The sequence below is a fragment of the Balaenoptera musculus genome, chromosome 6 (assembly GCF_009873245.2).
Source record: "Balaenoptera musculus isolate JJ_BM4_2016_0621 chromosome 6, mBalMus1.pri.v3, whole genome shotgun sequence".
Lineage (NCBI taxonomy): Eukaryota > Metazoa > Chordata > Mammalia > Artiodactyla > Balaenopteridae > Balaenoptera > Balaenoptera musculus.
In genome coordinates, this window is record NC_045790.1 from 10,241,494 (window position 1) to 10,256,689 (window position 15,196).

Below are 15,196 nucleotides of genomic sequence, written 5' to 3' on the forward strand. Positions count from 1 at the left end.
TGGTTTTAAAAATACTAGAAGACAGAAAAGACAAAAAGGGAACACTGAGGTACCGTGGAGCTAGAGATGCAGGAAGTAGCTACCACCAGCTTCACTGATACATCAGGAGCCCAGAGAAAGGACTCTGGAGCTGGGACCATCCCTGTAGGGGACGTCTACAGAATAGAATAGAGGATATCATGGCCAGCTGATTCTTTTTTTTTTCTTTATTTTTTATTTATTTATGGCTGTTTTGGGTCTTAGTTTCTGTGCGAGGGCTTTCTCTAGTTGTGGCAAGTGGGGGCCACTCTTCATCGCGGTGCGCGGGCCTCTCACTATCGTGGCCTCTCTTGTTGCGGAGCACAGGCTCCAGACGCGCAGGCTCAGTAATTGTGGCTCACGGGCCCAGTTGCTCCGTGGCATGTGGGATCTTCCCAGACCAGGGCTCGAACCCGTGTCCGCTGCATTGGCAGGCAGATTCTCAACCACTGCGCCACCAGGGAAGCCCCCAGCTGATTCTGATATATCTGAGGAAGCATGATGGTTCTGGGAGTGTGGAAAAAACAGGATTCAGGAATCAACTGCTACTGCCAGGGTGAAGACCTAAGGTGATAACTGCCAGGAATAGCAAGGAAACAGAAAGGAGTGAGGTTCTTCTCCCTCAGTTTCCCTCTAGTGACCCCTCCCCATTGGCAGTATTTAACAGGGAGCCCGCCGTCAAAGGAGAAATTTGGTTTGCGGAGCCCTAGCCTTCCATATTCACAGAATATGGGGTGGGTTTGGATCTGAGAGATGATAGCTTAGAAACCAGCGCAGCTTATCCACTTAACTCCTTAGTATCCATATACACCCCTCTACACATACTTAAACTTCCAAAGGAAAACTGTAACAACGTTATGCTTCTACCTAACAAGATATGACTATCCTCAGCACAAAGACTTTCACACTCTTCCTCAAAGGAAACATGGTCTCAGTGACTATTGTCCCTCAAGATCAAAGTACCCGTCTCTGAGCAATGCGTATGACTCCTCAAATTCCTCTTCAGTCTCACCTGATAGTCTGTCTCTTCACCCAAGAGAACTGAAAACACGGCTATGCAAAAACTTGCGCTTTTAGGTGAATAGTCTTTTGTACCTTTTGAAGTTTTAACCATGTGAATGTTTTTAATCATGTGAATGTATTACCTATTCAAAACAGTACTAAAATTTTATAAAATAAATTCACTAAAGGAACTTCCCTGGCGGTGCAGCGGTTAAGACTCCGTGCTTCTAATGCAGGGGACGTGGGTTCGATCCCTGGTCAGGGAACTAATATCCCACATGCCGCGTGGCGTGGGCCAAAAAAAAAATATATATATATATATATTCTAAAATAAATTCACTAAAAATTAATTTTAAAATACTGCAATCTAGCTAAGTTTTTCTCATATTCTATTTATGTTTTTAAACTAACTTTGCATCTGTTACCAGAAACTTAAAAAAGACATTTATTTAGAATGACTATATTTGCACTGTCATTCCACTTACTATTAGTGGAAGTCCCTAAGTTAATATAACCAGGGCTAATGTTCAGCCAGTGCTCAGTGGTATGGCTGACCAGCTGCTGTCTGTTTTGATTGGTTGGTAGCATTGCCAGTTGTTAAGTATTTTCAATATCACCCTGGATGAAGTTCAAGGTCTTCAAACTTTTTAAAAGGTCCTGTTTATTCTTTTCTTTTACCATAACTAATAGAAACATATATTTGCAAAGATCACTAATTATCTATCTACTGCAATTGGCTAAACTACAGGGGGTAGGCATGGTTCTATCATACTCCTTGTTATACATTTCTTGATGCTATCAGACATTTAATAAACATTTTCTAAATGATACTCACTGGTTTTTCTCTTTTGCCTAACAACAAACTTATTCCTTAAATTCACTAGATCACATAGTAATCTTTATACCTCCATGAAAGCCACATCAATTAAGTTTCAAGGGGATATTTCCAATTTATTTTATTTTATTTTATTTTTGCCTTGCCCTGTGGCATGCGGGATCTTAGGTCCACGACCAGGGATCAAACCCATGCCCCCTGCAATGGAAGTGCAGGGTCTTAACCTCTAGACTGCCAGGGAAGTCCCTCCAATTTACTTTTATTCAATTTTCTCTCTCCATTTTAGTTTTTAAGTTTTTTGTTTGTGTACTTTACAAACAACATAAGAGATTGATAACATAAGAAATGCATTTTCCAAAAAAAGAAAGGAGAAATAAGGATGTTGATTTAAACATAACATTACTTGGGATGTTCATTGCAGGGACTAAGTATTGGTTTTAAAGCTCAATCTAGTATTAGAAATAAAGTCATTTTTTAAAACAATCTGGATAGTAAGAGGCAAGATGTAATATGAGACCTATTCAATGATAAACAATTCAAAAGTATTTTATATTTAGCCATAGAATGTCATTTTTGTTCATACATTTGCACATGGCAAATGTCTGATGTTCTGTACAGTTACAAACAAGATGATTAAGAGAAACTGAAAAAAAGCTCTTCAACTTTGCTGTTCCGTGCTATTACTTAATCCATTTTCTCTTAAATCTTCTCTGCCCTTCAATCCCTGTTAGAAAAGGCAACTACTTCCCAATGGACAGAAAACACCAGCAGAAGTATTTTAGTTGAAAAGATAGTGTTTCAGACTTTTTCTCAGCTTCTGCTATGTTGTTAGAAATAATTGTAATGTTATAAAGAATTTGATTAAAGTAGATGGCATCACTTTTAACTTGCTGGAAACAACCATAATCAGAGTTAAAATTCAAAAGAGAAACAGGAAAATATTTTGCAAGTTGCTTGATGAAGATTAATATCTGATGAATGGATAAAGAAGATGTGGTGCATAGATACAATGGAATACTACTCAGCCATAAGAAAGAATGAAATAATGCCACTTGCAGCAACTTGGATGCAACTAGAGATCATCATACTAAGTGAAGTAAGTCAGAAAGAGAAAGACAAATACCATATGATACCACTTATATGCAGAATCTAAAATATGGCACAAATGAAACTATCTACAAAACAGGAACAGACTCATAGACATAGAGAGCAGACTTGTGGTTGCCAAGGGGGGAGGGGACAGGGAGAGGGATGGACTAGGAGTTTGGGGTTGGTAGATGCAAACTATTACATTTAGAATGGATAAACCACAAGGTCCTAATGTATAGCACAGGGAACGATATTCAGTATCCTGTGATAAACCATAATGGAAAAGAATATAAAAAAAGAATGTATATATGTCTATAACTGAGTCACTTTGCTGTACAGCAGAGACTGGCACAATATTGTAAATCAACTATACATCAATAAAAAAATTGAAAAAACATTAATAGCTGAGATATATAAAGTTACTACAAATCAATAAGAAAAATACAACTACCCCTACAGAATAATGGGCCAATAGAAGAATGAGAAATACACAAAAATATATGTGGCCAATAAACATGGAAACTATATTCTTTTTACTAAAATTAGAGAAATGCAAATTAAAATAATGAGATTCCCAACCCCTCTCTTGGTCTATGGGGCAAAAATTGAAGAGATAAATAATATCCAGTGTAAGTAAGCATTCAGTGGGGAGTAGTAGGATATGCTTAAGACACAATTAGAGGGAATATAAAATAATAAAGACTTTTAAAAGACAATTTGACAGGATCTATTAAAATTTTAAATGCAGAATCTTTGAACCTATAATTCCAGTTCTGTTTATCTGGACTAGAGAAATATTCACATGGGACATGAAAAAATGTGCACAAGAATATTGCAGTGTGTGTAGGCACGTGTATGTGTGTGTGTGTGTGTGTGTGTGTGTGTGTGTGTGTTGGAAACAACCTAAATGGTATCAGTAGTATATTGAATAAATAGATCATGGCATATGTGTACTTCTATGAATGACTGTAGAAAATATCATGCTCTGAAGTTCATTGCATATCTGTATGTTTATGGCTATATTTTGTTTGTTTTTAAAACTGTTGTGTAGTATTCCATGGGGTGGGTATACTCTAATTTATTTAACTGCTTCCCTATTTTTTTAAAATAAATTTATTTATTTAATTATTTATTTTTGGCTGCTTTGGGTCTTCGTTGCTGCGCGTGGGCTTTCTCTAGCTGTGGCGAGCGGGGGCTACTCTTTGTTGCGGTGCACAGGCTTCTCATCGCGGTGGCTTCTCGTTGTGGAGCACGGGCTCTAGGCGCGCAGGCCTCAGTAGTTGTGGCATGCAGTCTCAGTAGCTATGGCTCACGGGCTCTAGAGTGCAGGCTCAGTAGTTGTGGCGCATGAGCTTAGTTGCTCCGCAGCATGTGGGATCTTCCTGGACCAGGGCTCAAACCCATATCCCCTGCATTGGCAGGCAGATTCTTAACCACTGCGCCACCAGAGAAGCCCCTATATTTTTTTTTAAATTTTATTGACGTATAGTTGATTTACAATGTTGTATTAATCTGCTGTACAGCAAAGTGATTCAGTTATACATATGTATATATTCTTTTCCATTATGGTTTATCACAGGGTATTGAATATGGTCCCCTGTGCTATACAATAGGACCTTGTTGTTTCAACTGCTTCCCTATTGATGGCTGTATGTATATGTAAATGCATAGAAACGCATGAACATCAAACTGTAAACAGTGGTTATTACTGGGGAATGGAGTGAGATTTGATGGGAAGGAATAAAGAGGATTTTCATGTTTAATTCTACAAGTACCTATTTGAAACTTTTAAAACAATAATGTATTCATGCTTTTATTGTGAAATTAAGTGTTTGATAATAAGATTCAGAAACTCAAGCAGATTAAGATAATATAACCAGTAAGCAAAAAATAACAAGCCTCTGTCTTCGTCTTGCCCCTCACTCCCCGGGAACTTTCCTTGCTATTTGGTGTAAGATGAGTGGCACTGACGCTCTAGCAACTGTCCTCACTTCCTGAAAATGCAGCAAGAATCGTTGTAACAACTACTCTGAAAATAGGACTTTCACAATTCTATTGTCAAGAAAGCCCTATAAAAAGGCATTAAAAAATTATAAAATATAATATGATATGATATAAGATAGTATAGCATAATATAATATAGCATAGTGTCATATAATATATAATGTTAAAAAGGAACTATTTTAAAAAGGATTATTTACTTTTTGGATTATTCCTAGCACTTTTAAATTCCAAAGGGATTTTCCCCAACTGTTAAGCATTCTTCTGAGTCTTCTACCCACCTTCAATTGGTAGGAGTTCAAGGAATGCAAATTAGTTTTCTTTTAGCCTAAATAAACACAATTAGAAAGGAAAAATCCCTCGAGGCAAAGAACACCAATCAAAGCCAAATATAAATTATCTTTGTTGTAATCAGGGAAATAAATGAGGAACCAATGTAATGATCTTTTTAATCCCTAGAGGAAAATGTTTTAATGTTTTCTTTTATAGATTTCTTCAGCATTTTATAATCCTAATGTTCTTTTATATTCATTCTAAATCACTTGTTCTTCAATCTGAGCTCATTCTCTTTTTGTGGGCGTCCATGAAAGTAATTGAGCTAACCTCAGTGATTTGAAATGTACTTCCCGTCCTTGTCAATGTACAAACGTGGTAATTTTATGCTTTGTAATTTAATTGTTTGCATATCTATTCTTTTTACATTGATTTACCCCACATACTTATTATTTTTAACATCACTATGATATTTTATAATATTAACTGCCATGACTACGAATCATGCACCGTATTAGGAATTTTATACATATTTTATTTAATCCTCCGACAATCCTGCAATTTAGATATAATTATTCTTAATGTGTAAATGAAGAAATTAAGAGGTTGTTAGTGAGACTCAAATGGCCTCACTCCCAAATCCACCATCCATCTGTAATGCCATACTTTCTCTTATCATGCTGATATATTAGTTTGCTGAGCTGATCCACTCTTGTTAGGCATTTGAGGTTATTTCTGATTTCTTGCAGTGCTAATAATATCCCATAAAAATTATTTTGTAAGCATAATCATCCTGGGTCCCCACGTAGCTCAGTTTCTACAGAGCCACATAGCACTGCCCAAAAGTAATTTAAAAAATGATTACCAATATTCATTTGGTCTCTCAAAGAAAAATCACAGGGGATCCAATTCAAAACTCATAACAATACTTCCCACATCTCCTTCCTTCATTCCCCAGTTCTCTCATACTCTATAACTGCTGCAGAGGCAATTACAGTCTGAACCCCCCAAACTCCCTACAAGCCCAAGCCCTGCAGCTCTTCTATCTCCATATGCCTCCCCGTTGGCTCTTTATTTTATAGATCAAAGCAGCTTCTTGGGCCTGATCCTTCCCCTGGCCCTGGCCATTCTGGTCCGACTTCTCTATATTCATTCTAATAATCCAACCCCAAAGGAAAGAAGTCTCATTTTGTGGGAGTTGGAAATATGGACTGTGCAGAAACAAACATAGAAGAAATCTGGGAACACTCACACGTGAATACATTTTATTCACTTATTTGTAAGTTAAGGTTTTTTTGGGGTTTTTTTTTTTCATTTTAGGATTCTCCATCCCCCCAACCCCACCCCCTGCGCATGAATTATAGTCTCCAAAGTGAGATTCATGGGTCACTGAATAGATCTGTAACAGTGAATAGTTTTAATCAAGAAGTATTCCTACTAATTAAAAAGATACATCCTATGATTATAACAAAGTTGACTTGTCATAAGGCTTATAAAAATACATTTTTACTTTATATGCCTTTTTAGGTGGTCAATGTATTTTATGATTACAACTAAGGTTTATTATAAAATTCTGATTACTTTATAATAACTAATAAACCTCTATATGTTAAATGCAATAGTATACAAAATACAAGTAGCCCCAAACTTCCCTGTTTTCTCTTCTCTAATGGCCTAAAGAAGAAAAGAGATTTAGAGTCTGGTAATGGCCCCTTCAGCTGCTAGGTGTTCCCCTAAGAGGCTTTCTTTTGGTTTTGGCCAGCCCTCAATTTCTTATCTCTGATCAGTCACTGGTCTTGGGACTGGTTTGGGGTTATCTCTGAGGAAAACTGTGAAGTAACCAAAGCTTTTGTTTGGCATGCCCCAGATGGCTTTGGCATCTACTTCCTATCTCTGGTACTTTTTTCCCAGGTCCCCCTATCAACTTTTCCTTTGCAATCATATCAATCATTTACATATTAGTAGAACTTTAACCCTGTATATTCCCCTTCTCAGGGATATTTGCTTGCTATACCTTATCTCCGATTGTGAACACAAAGGTTTGTTTCTCGTCCTGGCGTTTTAATCTCTAACGAGTTAATAGAGAAACTGTTGGGGGAGTGAGGCTGCCCAAGTGTCTTCTCTTGAGGTTGTACAGACGGTCCCGACTTAGGGTGATTCAACTTAGTGAATTTTTGGCTTTATGATGGTGCAAAATGATAGACATTAGGCAGAAACCATATTTAAAATTGTAAATTTTGGGGTTTTTTTTCAGGCTAGCTGTGTGCAGTAGGATATTCTCTTATGATGCTGGGCAACCAGCAAGCCACAGTTCCCAGTCAGCCACGTGATCACGAGGATACATAATGAATACACTCACAACCTTCTGCACCCAGACAACCATTCTGTTTTTCACGTTCAGTCTAGTATTCAATAAATTACATGAGATAGTCAACACTTTATTATAAAGTAGGCTTTGTGTTAGATGATTTTGCCCAACTGTAGGCTCATGGAAGTGTTCTGAGCACGTTTAAGGTAGGCTGGGCTAAGCTAGGATGTTTGGTAGGTTAGGTGTATTAAATGCATTTTCGACTTATGATATTTTCAACTTATGATGGGTGTATTAGGAAGTAACTCCATCAGAAGTTGAGAAAGATCTGTATTTTATAAGTATATATATTCTCAGTTTATGAATATGGCCAGCTCTCAACTTACTGTTTTTATGTAACTCCAAGTTTTGAGGTCAAGTGCACTTCTGTGTCCACACCCCAGTCTTGCACGGGCTCACCCACGCAAACATGAGAAAGGACAGATAAGTGGTAAAACGTGGAATTTACTAGTTAGGGAAAGAAATACATGCTATTCATTAGGAATAAATTCCTAAACTCACTTTCTATGCCATTCTTATCTCTTCTTTTTACAATGCATCTCTGGTGTCAGACTAAACCTGGAGCTTTTTTTTGTTTTCTTTTCCTTTTTTTTTTTCCCCAGTTTGACAAATGGACAGACTCTCAAAGGAGAAGAATCCTGACAGGGCTGTTAGAACGCTGCTCCCTGTCACAGCAAAAGTTCTGCTGTCGAAAGCTTCAGGAAAAAATTCCAGCAGAAGCTCTGGATTTTACTACCAAGCTTCCAAGGGTGTTATCTTTATATATCTTTTCTTTCCTGGATCCCCGAAGCCTTTGTCGTTGTGCACAGGTAAAGACAAAGAAGCAGTGTATGGCATCTTGTAAAGACAGCCTAGAAAACGCTGAAACTTGAGGAAAAAAACAGCACGTACACAAAACTAAGAAGTAGATGAGATGCTTAGTATGACTAGTCTGTACAGTTTGAATTAACCCTCATCTCCTTTGTGTCTGACTCTGCATTTAGTGCTCAAGAGCGGGAAAAAGTGTAAGACACTACTAAGTGTCCACAAAATAGTATTAACTAGCTGGGGAAACAAATACACATATATGTAATGGTTCATCAGCAAAATAGTCTTATATTGCACAGCACAGAACTACAGTAAAATCCTAAACTGTGGAGTGCAGGCCATTCATAAATAGAAAAGCTTAAAATAAGGTGCTCAATAATTACAAAAGAATATGAGACTAAAAGTCTTCAGAGTGGGCAGATGTGCTCACAGGGGTGAGGTTGGGAAAGGATCTGACCATTATTTTCTTACAAGTAATTCCATGGTGTATTAAAGTATATTATTTAAGATATAAAACTGATAGTCATTTTGTTGATTCTTTTCATAGTCTAGTAAGACCAGAAATTACCTGTTACTTTGCATTCATATACGTGTAACATGGTAACTTTAGTTTTTAAGATTAAGAAAATGAATGCAGTAAGATATGTGAATTATTCAATGAATGGTGTTGAGACAATTGGGCAGCTATCTGGAAAAAAATTCTAGAAGGATAAAAGATTGATATGAAATTAAAGGAAACCATTAAAGTACTCAAAGGAGGGAATTCCCTGGTGGTCCAGTGATTAGGACTCTGCACTTTCACTGCCGAGGGCCCGGGTTCCATCCCTGGTCGGGGAACTAAGATCCTGCAAGCCAAAAATGTACTCAAAGGAAACATAGGGGAGGAGGCCTTTGTGAGTATTCTATAATATTCAGGGCCTCAAAAGAAAATATATAACTTAAAATCTTTATTTATTTTATATATTTTGTATATATATTATATATGTTTTATAAATAAGAATAAAGAAAACAGATTTTAAGTTGTGACTATAAAAATTAAAATTTTCTCCATGGAAAAGAACACTATAAATAAATCCAAACAGTAAACAAGAGGGAATTCCCTGGCGGTCCAGTGGTTAGGACTCTGTACTTTCACTGCTGAGGGCCCAGGGTTCAGTTCCTGGTCAGGGTTCAGTTGCTGCAAGCTGTATGGTACTGCCAAAAAAACCAAAAAAAAAAGTACACAGGGAGAAAAACATATGGCCAGCAAAGAGCTAATTTCCTTATTTTTTAAAGAACTACTATAAATCTACATTAAGAAAAAAAAAAAAAACAAACCCAGCAGAAAAATGAGCAAAGGAAGAGAACAAGTAGTTTACAGAAAGAAAAGCAAATATTTCTAAAATATGTAAAATGCTTAGCCTCATTATCATACCATCTTTCATGACTCAGATGGATTGAGTCATTTTTTTTAATGATACTATTTTATATTGGTGGAGGTGTGGGCAAACAAGCACTTTCATATATTGTTGGTAGATAAATTGATGCAACCATGACGAGAACAATTTGTAGTATTCAATTTTTACATAAAGATTCCCTTTGCCCCAGCAGTTCCACTTCTTGGAATTTGTCTGATGGGTATACTTCAACACATGCAAAAATTATGTCTGTGTAAGAATATTGCAGCATAGTTTGTAGTAGCAAAATGTTGGAAACAATGGAAGTGTCTGCTAATAGGGGACCGGTTGTAACCATCTCCACAATATATCATCAGTGAAAAAAGCAGAGGTGCAGAGTTGTCTTACCATTTTGGAAAGAAAAAAAATAGTATATCCATATCTGTTAGTATTCTGGAATGACACACAAGAAGCTGGTAACAATGGTTACATCCAGGCAGGGAAATGAATGGCTAGATGACAGGGATGAGAGAGAATTCTTTTTTACCGTGTGCCCCTTGGTATCTTTGAATTTAGTATTAATGTACACATATTACTTATTCCAAAAATGAAACAATTTTTTAAAAAAGCATAGCGGGACTTCCCTGGTGGTACAGTGGTTAAGACTCCGTGCTCCCAAAGCAGGGGCCCCAGTTTCGATCCCCGGTCAGGCAACTAGATCCCACATGCATGCCACAACTAAGGAGCCCACCTGCCACAACTAAGGAGCCCACCTGCCGCAACTAAGACCCGGCACAACCAAATAAGAAAATAAATAAATAAATATTAAAAAAGGAAAAAAAAAAAAGCATAGCATTTTTTAAAAATAAATTTATTTATTTATTTACGTATTTTTGGCTGTGTTGGGTCTTTGTTGCTGCGCTCAGGCTTTCTCTAGTTGCAGCGAGCGGGGGCTACTCTTCATTGCGGTGCACGGGCTTCTCATTGCAGTGGCTCCTGTTTGTTGTAGAGCACTGGCTCTAGGCATATGGACTTCAGTAGTTGTGGCTGGCAGGCTCTAGAGCGCAGGCTCAGTAGTTGTGGCACACAGGCTTTGTTGCTCCGCAGCATGTGGGATCTTCCCGGACCAGGGCTTGAACCCGTGTCCCTTGCAGTTGCAGGCAGATTCTTAACCACTGCGCCACCAGGGAAGTCGCCAACATGGCATTTTAAATGCCCAATAATAGGAGAGTATCATACAGTCATATGATGAATTACTATGCAGCCATTAGAAAACATGTTTTAGAAGAACAGAGATGCTTATTATGTGTAAAATGAAGAAAGCATGATTTTAAATTGTATACAGAGTTTCCCAGTTTTGTTTCGTATATGCCTAGAAAACAGATAGCAAGGAAAAGAACTCTACCAAGTTGTTAATAATGGTCATCTCTGATTGATGGGGTTATGGGTCTTGTTTTTCTTCAAGCTTCTCAGAATTTTCCAAATGTTTCACAATGAGAATGTTATCATTCCAGGGAGATGTTATTTTAAATAACTAATCCTCTCATCTATGTGCACCATATGTCAGTCTTGCAAGATTTCAGCATCGTATTTTATTCCCAGAACTGAGTGTGAAGCAGTTGTTCTTCAGCTAGATTTAAAGTAAACAGTAAAGTCATTGCACCAAAATGAGCTTTGAGCTGTTTAAAAATATGGTGGGGGATGCTTTATAGTTTTTTGTTTTGTTTTGTTAACTTTTTTTTTTGTGGCTGCATTGGGTCTTCGTTGCTGCGTGCGGGCTTTCTCTAGTTGCAGCGAGAGGGGCTACTCTTCGTTGCGGTGCGCGGGCTTCTCATTGCGGTGGCTTCTCTTGTTGCGGAGCACAGGCTCTAGGCGCGCGGGCTTCAGTAGTTGTGGCACGTGGGCTCAGTAGTTGTGGCACACGGGCTTAGTTGCTCCTGGCATGTGGGATCTTCCTGGACCAGGGATCAAACCCGTGTCCCCTGCATTGGCAGGCAGATTCTTAACCACTGCGCCACCAGGGAAGTCCCTGTCTTATAGTTTTGAAAGCTCTTACCTACCCTTCTCCTCATTCCTGTTTAGTTTAAAAAACAAAAAACAACGAAAAGAAAACTTTATTTACCCCGGTGGGGGGACCCCCAACTTAAATACCCAGGTCTAAACCAGATCTAAGGTTCCTCTTTTCAGAGGAAAAGAGTGAGAATTGAGCAACTTTTCTCCCCATCCCCTCCTTCCCAAACCTCACCTCTCTATTGAATTGAGTTAACTAACCACATGGAGATTAAGGTCTGCGTAGTTTCATGTCTGGTTGAACAAAGTAGATGTGATTTCTGTTTCTGCCCGCAGGGCTCTATCAGATCCTCTAAGCTTTTTCCTCCTTCCAGCTCCTGAACCTGTCATTACTTCTAATTGTGCCCTCTCCGGCATGCCTCTCTCCTGCACGTCTCATCTTCAGCGCGTAAAACAATCCTAGACATGATAGGACGGAAGGAGGGAGGAAGAGAGGGATAGATAAATGGATGGATGGGTAGCAAGTTCCATTATAGAGTGTCCTGCTTATTTTTGGGGCACTCAAACATTATTCATTATTTAGTTAATCTTGAAAAAGAGGCCAGTTTTCCAAGGATGAAATTTGAGTTTGAAGGTTAGCTGTCATCTTTGCAACTCTTGATAAGAGACATAGAATGCCTAGTCTCAACTTTATATATGGACTCAACTCTAGTTTCTAACAAGACTTACTCAAAACCTGGAGTAAATTATTGTAAGTACTACTACACATAGTAGGGTCACCTCCACTATTTGCTGGATGTGTAGGATTGACACGAAAGCTATGGAAATGGAATGTATAGAACAAACACTTAATGCTCTATTGAATCTTAAAGGCTATTTAGGACATTCCAATATAGTATTAGCAATGGTGTTCCCTTTATAAAATTTATATTTAGTTAAATCATAAGAATGGAGGGAAAAAAGGAAGCATATCATGAAAAGAATAAGCAATGTGCCAACTGGAGTTTCTGTAAGTTTCATATAACTTTCATATGGAGACCTTCAGGAGCCTTTAGGAAGTTCCAAAGTCTATCTGAGCCTCAGTTTCCTCATTTGCAATATGAGAATAATAATTATACTTCCCTCCTTAGATTGCTATGAGAATGGTTAATAGGTGCTCAATAAACATTAGTTGACTCTGATTCTAAGTCTGAATTAACATTAAAAAAATCCTTCTGCCTGGCTAGGCAGCACTTGAGGCAGGAGGTAACTAAGCTGTGATTTGGAGAAAAGGGACAGCTCAAAACCTAGAGAAAGTGAGCATGTAAACTGAATAGTTTTTTGTTTTTTAAAATTTTTGTTGTTTTTCCAGGTGAGCTGGCATTGGAAGAACTTAACTGAACTGGATCAGCTCTGGATGCTCAAATGTTTACGGTTTAACTGGTACATAAATTTCTCTCCAACTCCCTTTGAGCAGGGTATATGGAAGAAACACTATATTCACATGGTGAAAGAACTCCATGTTACCAAGCCCAAGGTAAATTTGGGGAAAGAAGCAACAAAATTACAAACATCCACTATGTAGGAATTCTAGAACTAAGACTAAATGATCAATCTGGAAGTTGGGGAAGGCAGTTGACTCAAAGGAAATATACTATTGATGTGACTTTAAAATTCTCCTTTTCTGAGAACTTGATGGCGCTTTTCAAGGTATCCATGTGAGTTGAGAACTGTCACCTGACACTGCCAAACCACAGTTCCACCCAGGTTAGGACTGGGAGCTTCTCACTCTGTTCAGATTCCTGGATTTCTGTGTCTCTGACGCCTATACCACAGAGTTCTGACACTGGGATTCTGGGGGAGTGTGCAGTCCTTATTACCTGTGGGTCATCACACTTTACGTAACGGATTCAAATTTTCTGTGATTCTACCAGACGAGCTGTAGTTTATTTTTGTATCATTTATAAAGAAGAGTTTTGCAATAAATTAGTAATTAGGGAAGGGCACAATGGGCATGTTAAAGTTCTCTTTACCCTAGAAACTAGCAATGTAAAGCATTTACATATAATCATAAAAAGTAAATAATGTGAGCATAATATTTTCTAGGGGTTTTGCATGCATTATAACCAATGTTTATGTTCATTCTTTTAGTCACAGTTAATTAGGTAACTTATGGGAAATTTTTATGAGCTTTTTCTTTATGGCATGACCTAATATATACTTACAGAGTTATGCATTGTTTTGTACAGTAGATGAGTTCCTGAAAAATTATGTGTAAATTAAAAATTTTGAATGATTTTAAAAACCACAGGGGTTTTCTGTAAAAAAGCTGCCGTGAATCCTTTTCAAATTGAAGAATCCGTTTGAAATATGAATAGTCAGCTCCTGAGCTGACTATTTAGCGTGCTCATTTAGGTTTCGTTTTATTGTTTGCTCGAAGAAGAATCCATCTACATTTAATATAGTAATAAACTATGCATAATTAATATTGTTATAATTGCAATGATAAAACTAGTCTTTCTGAGTTCAATAATTGTTGTTCTCCCTGAGGATTTCTTTAAAAAAGAAATTTTTAAACTGAACTGGTAGACAGGTTATTTTAAAAATTACAATAGCTATGACTTTTTTTATCAAAAGACTTTTTTTTTTTTTTAATTATTTATTTTTAGTTTTGGCTGCGTTGGGTCTTCGTGGCTGCGCGCGGGCTTTTTCTAGTTGCCGCGAGCGGGGGCTGCTCTTCGTTGCCGTGCACGGACTTCTCATTGCGGAGGCTTCTCTTGTTGCGGAGCACGGGCTCTAGGCATGTGGGCTTCAGTAGTTGTGGCTCGCGGACTCCAGAGCGCAGGCTCAGTAGTTGTGACGCACAGGCTTAGTTGCTCTGCGGCCTGTGCGATCTTCCTGGACCAGGGCTCAAACCCGTATGCCCTGCAGTGGCAGGCGGATTCTTAACCACTGCGCCACCAGGGAAGTCCCCATGAGGCTTTTCTTGACTCTCGTTCTCAATTGTAGGCAGGAAATGGCATTCAATGGCTGAAGCATAGGCTGGTCTGAGGCAGAGGAGAGAAAAGTGATTAACCAACTTGTAGAATGAAAAAAGGTTTTGAGTATTATATATAATACTGACTTTAATGCTTCGACTTCAGCAATAACTCTTTCTCCACAAAATATTTATGCATAACTATATTTTAAAATAATGAATAGTTCTGATGCAAGAAAATTGCCACATCTTTGCTTAGTATTAAATTTCTGTAGGTAGTACTTTTTAATATACCAATTTTAATACCAGTTCTACATAAACTCTTTCAGAAAATAGAGGAAGAGGGAGCACTGCCTAACTCATAACCTTTATACCAAAACTAGATAAAGACTTTACAAGAAAACAAAACAAAACCACAGACCAATACCCCTCATGAACACAGACATAAAAATCCTTTAAAA

General features: G+C 37.9%; 1 protein-coding gene across 5 annotated transcripts in view; it reads left to right on the forward strand.

Moving 5' to 3' along the window:
* FBXO16 (F-box protein 16) overlaps positions 1 to 15,196 on the forward strand; it is a 55,834-nt gene that overhangs the window by 14,129 nt on the left and 26,509 nt on the right. For 3 of the 5 annotated variants that reach the window (XM_036854225.1, XM_036854227.1, XM_036854229.1), the window contains exons 4-5: positions 8,189 to 8,395; positions 13,131 to 13,295. In XM_036854225.1, coding sequence (XP_036710120.1) covers positions 8,189 to 8,395; positions 13,131 to 13,295 — 372 coding nt within the window. The remainder of the gene's footprint in view (positions 1 to 8,188; positions 8,396 to 13,130; positions 13,296 to 15,196) is intronic. The other 2 variants (XM_036854226.1, XM_036854228.1) reach the window with 2 other exon arrangements.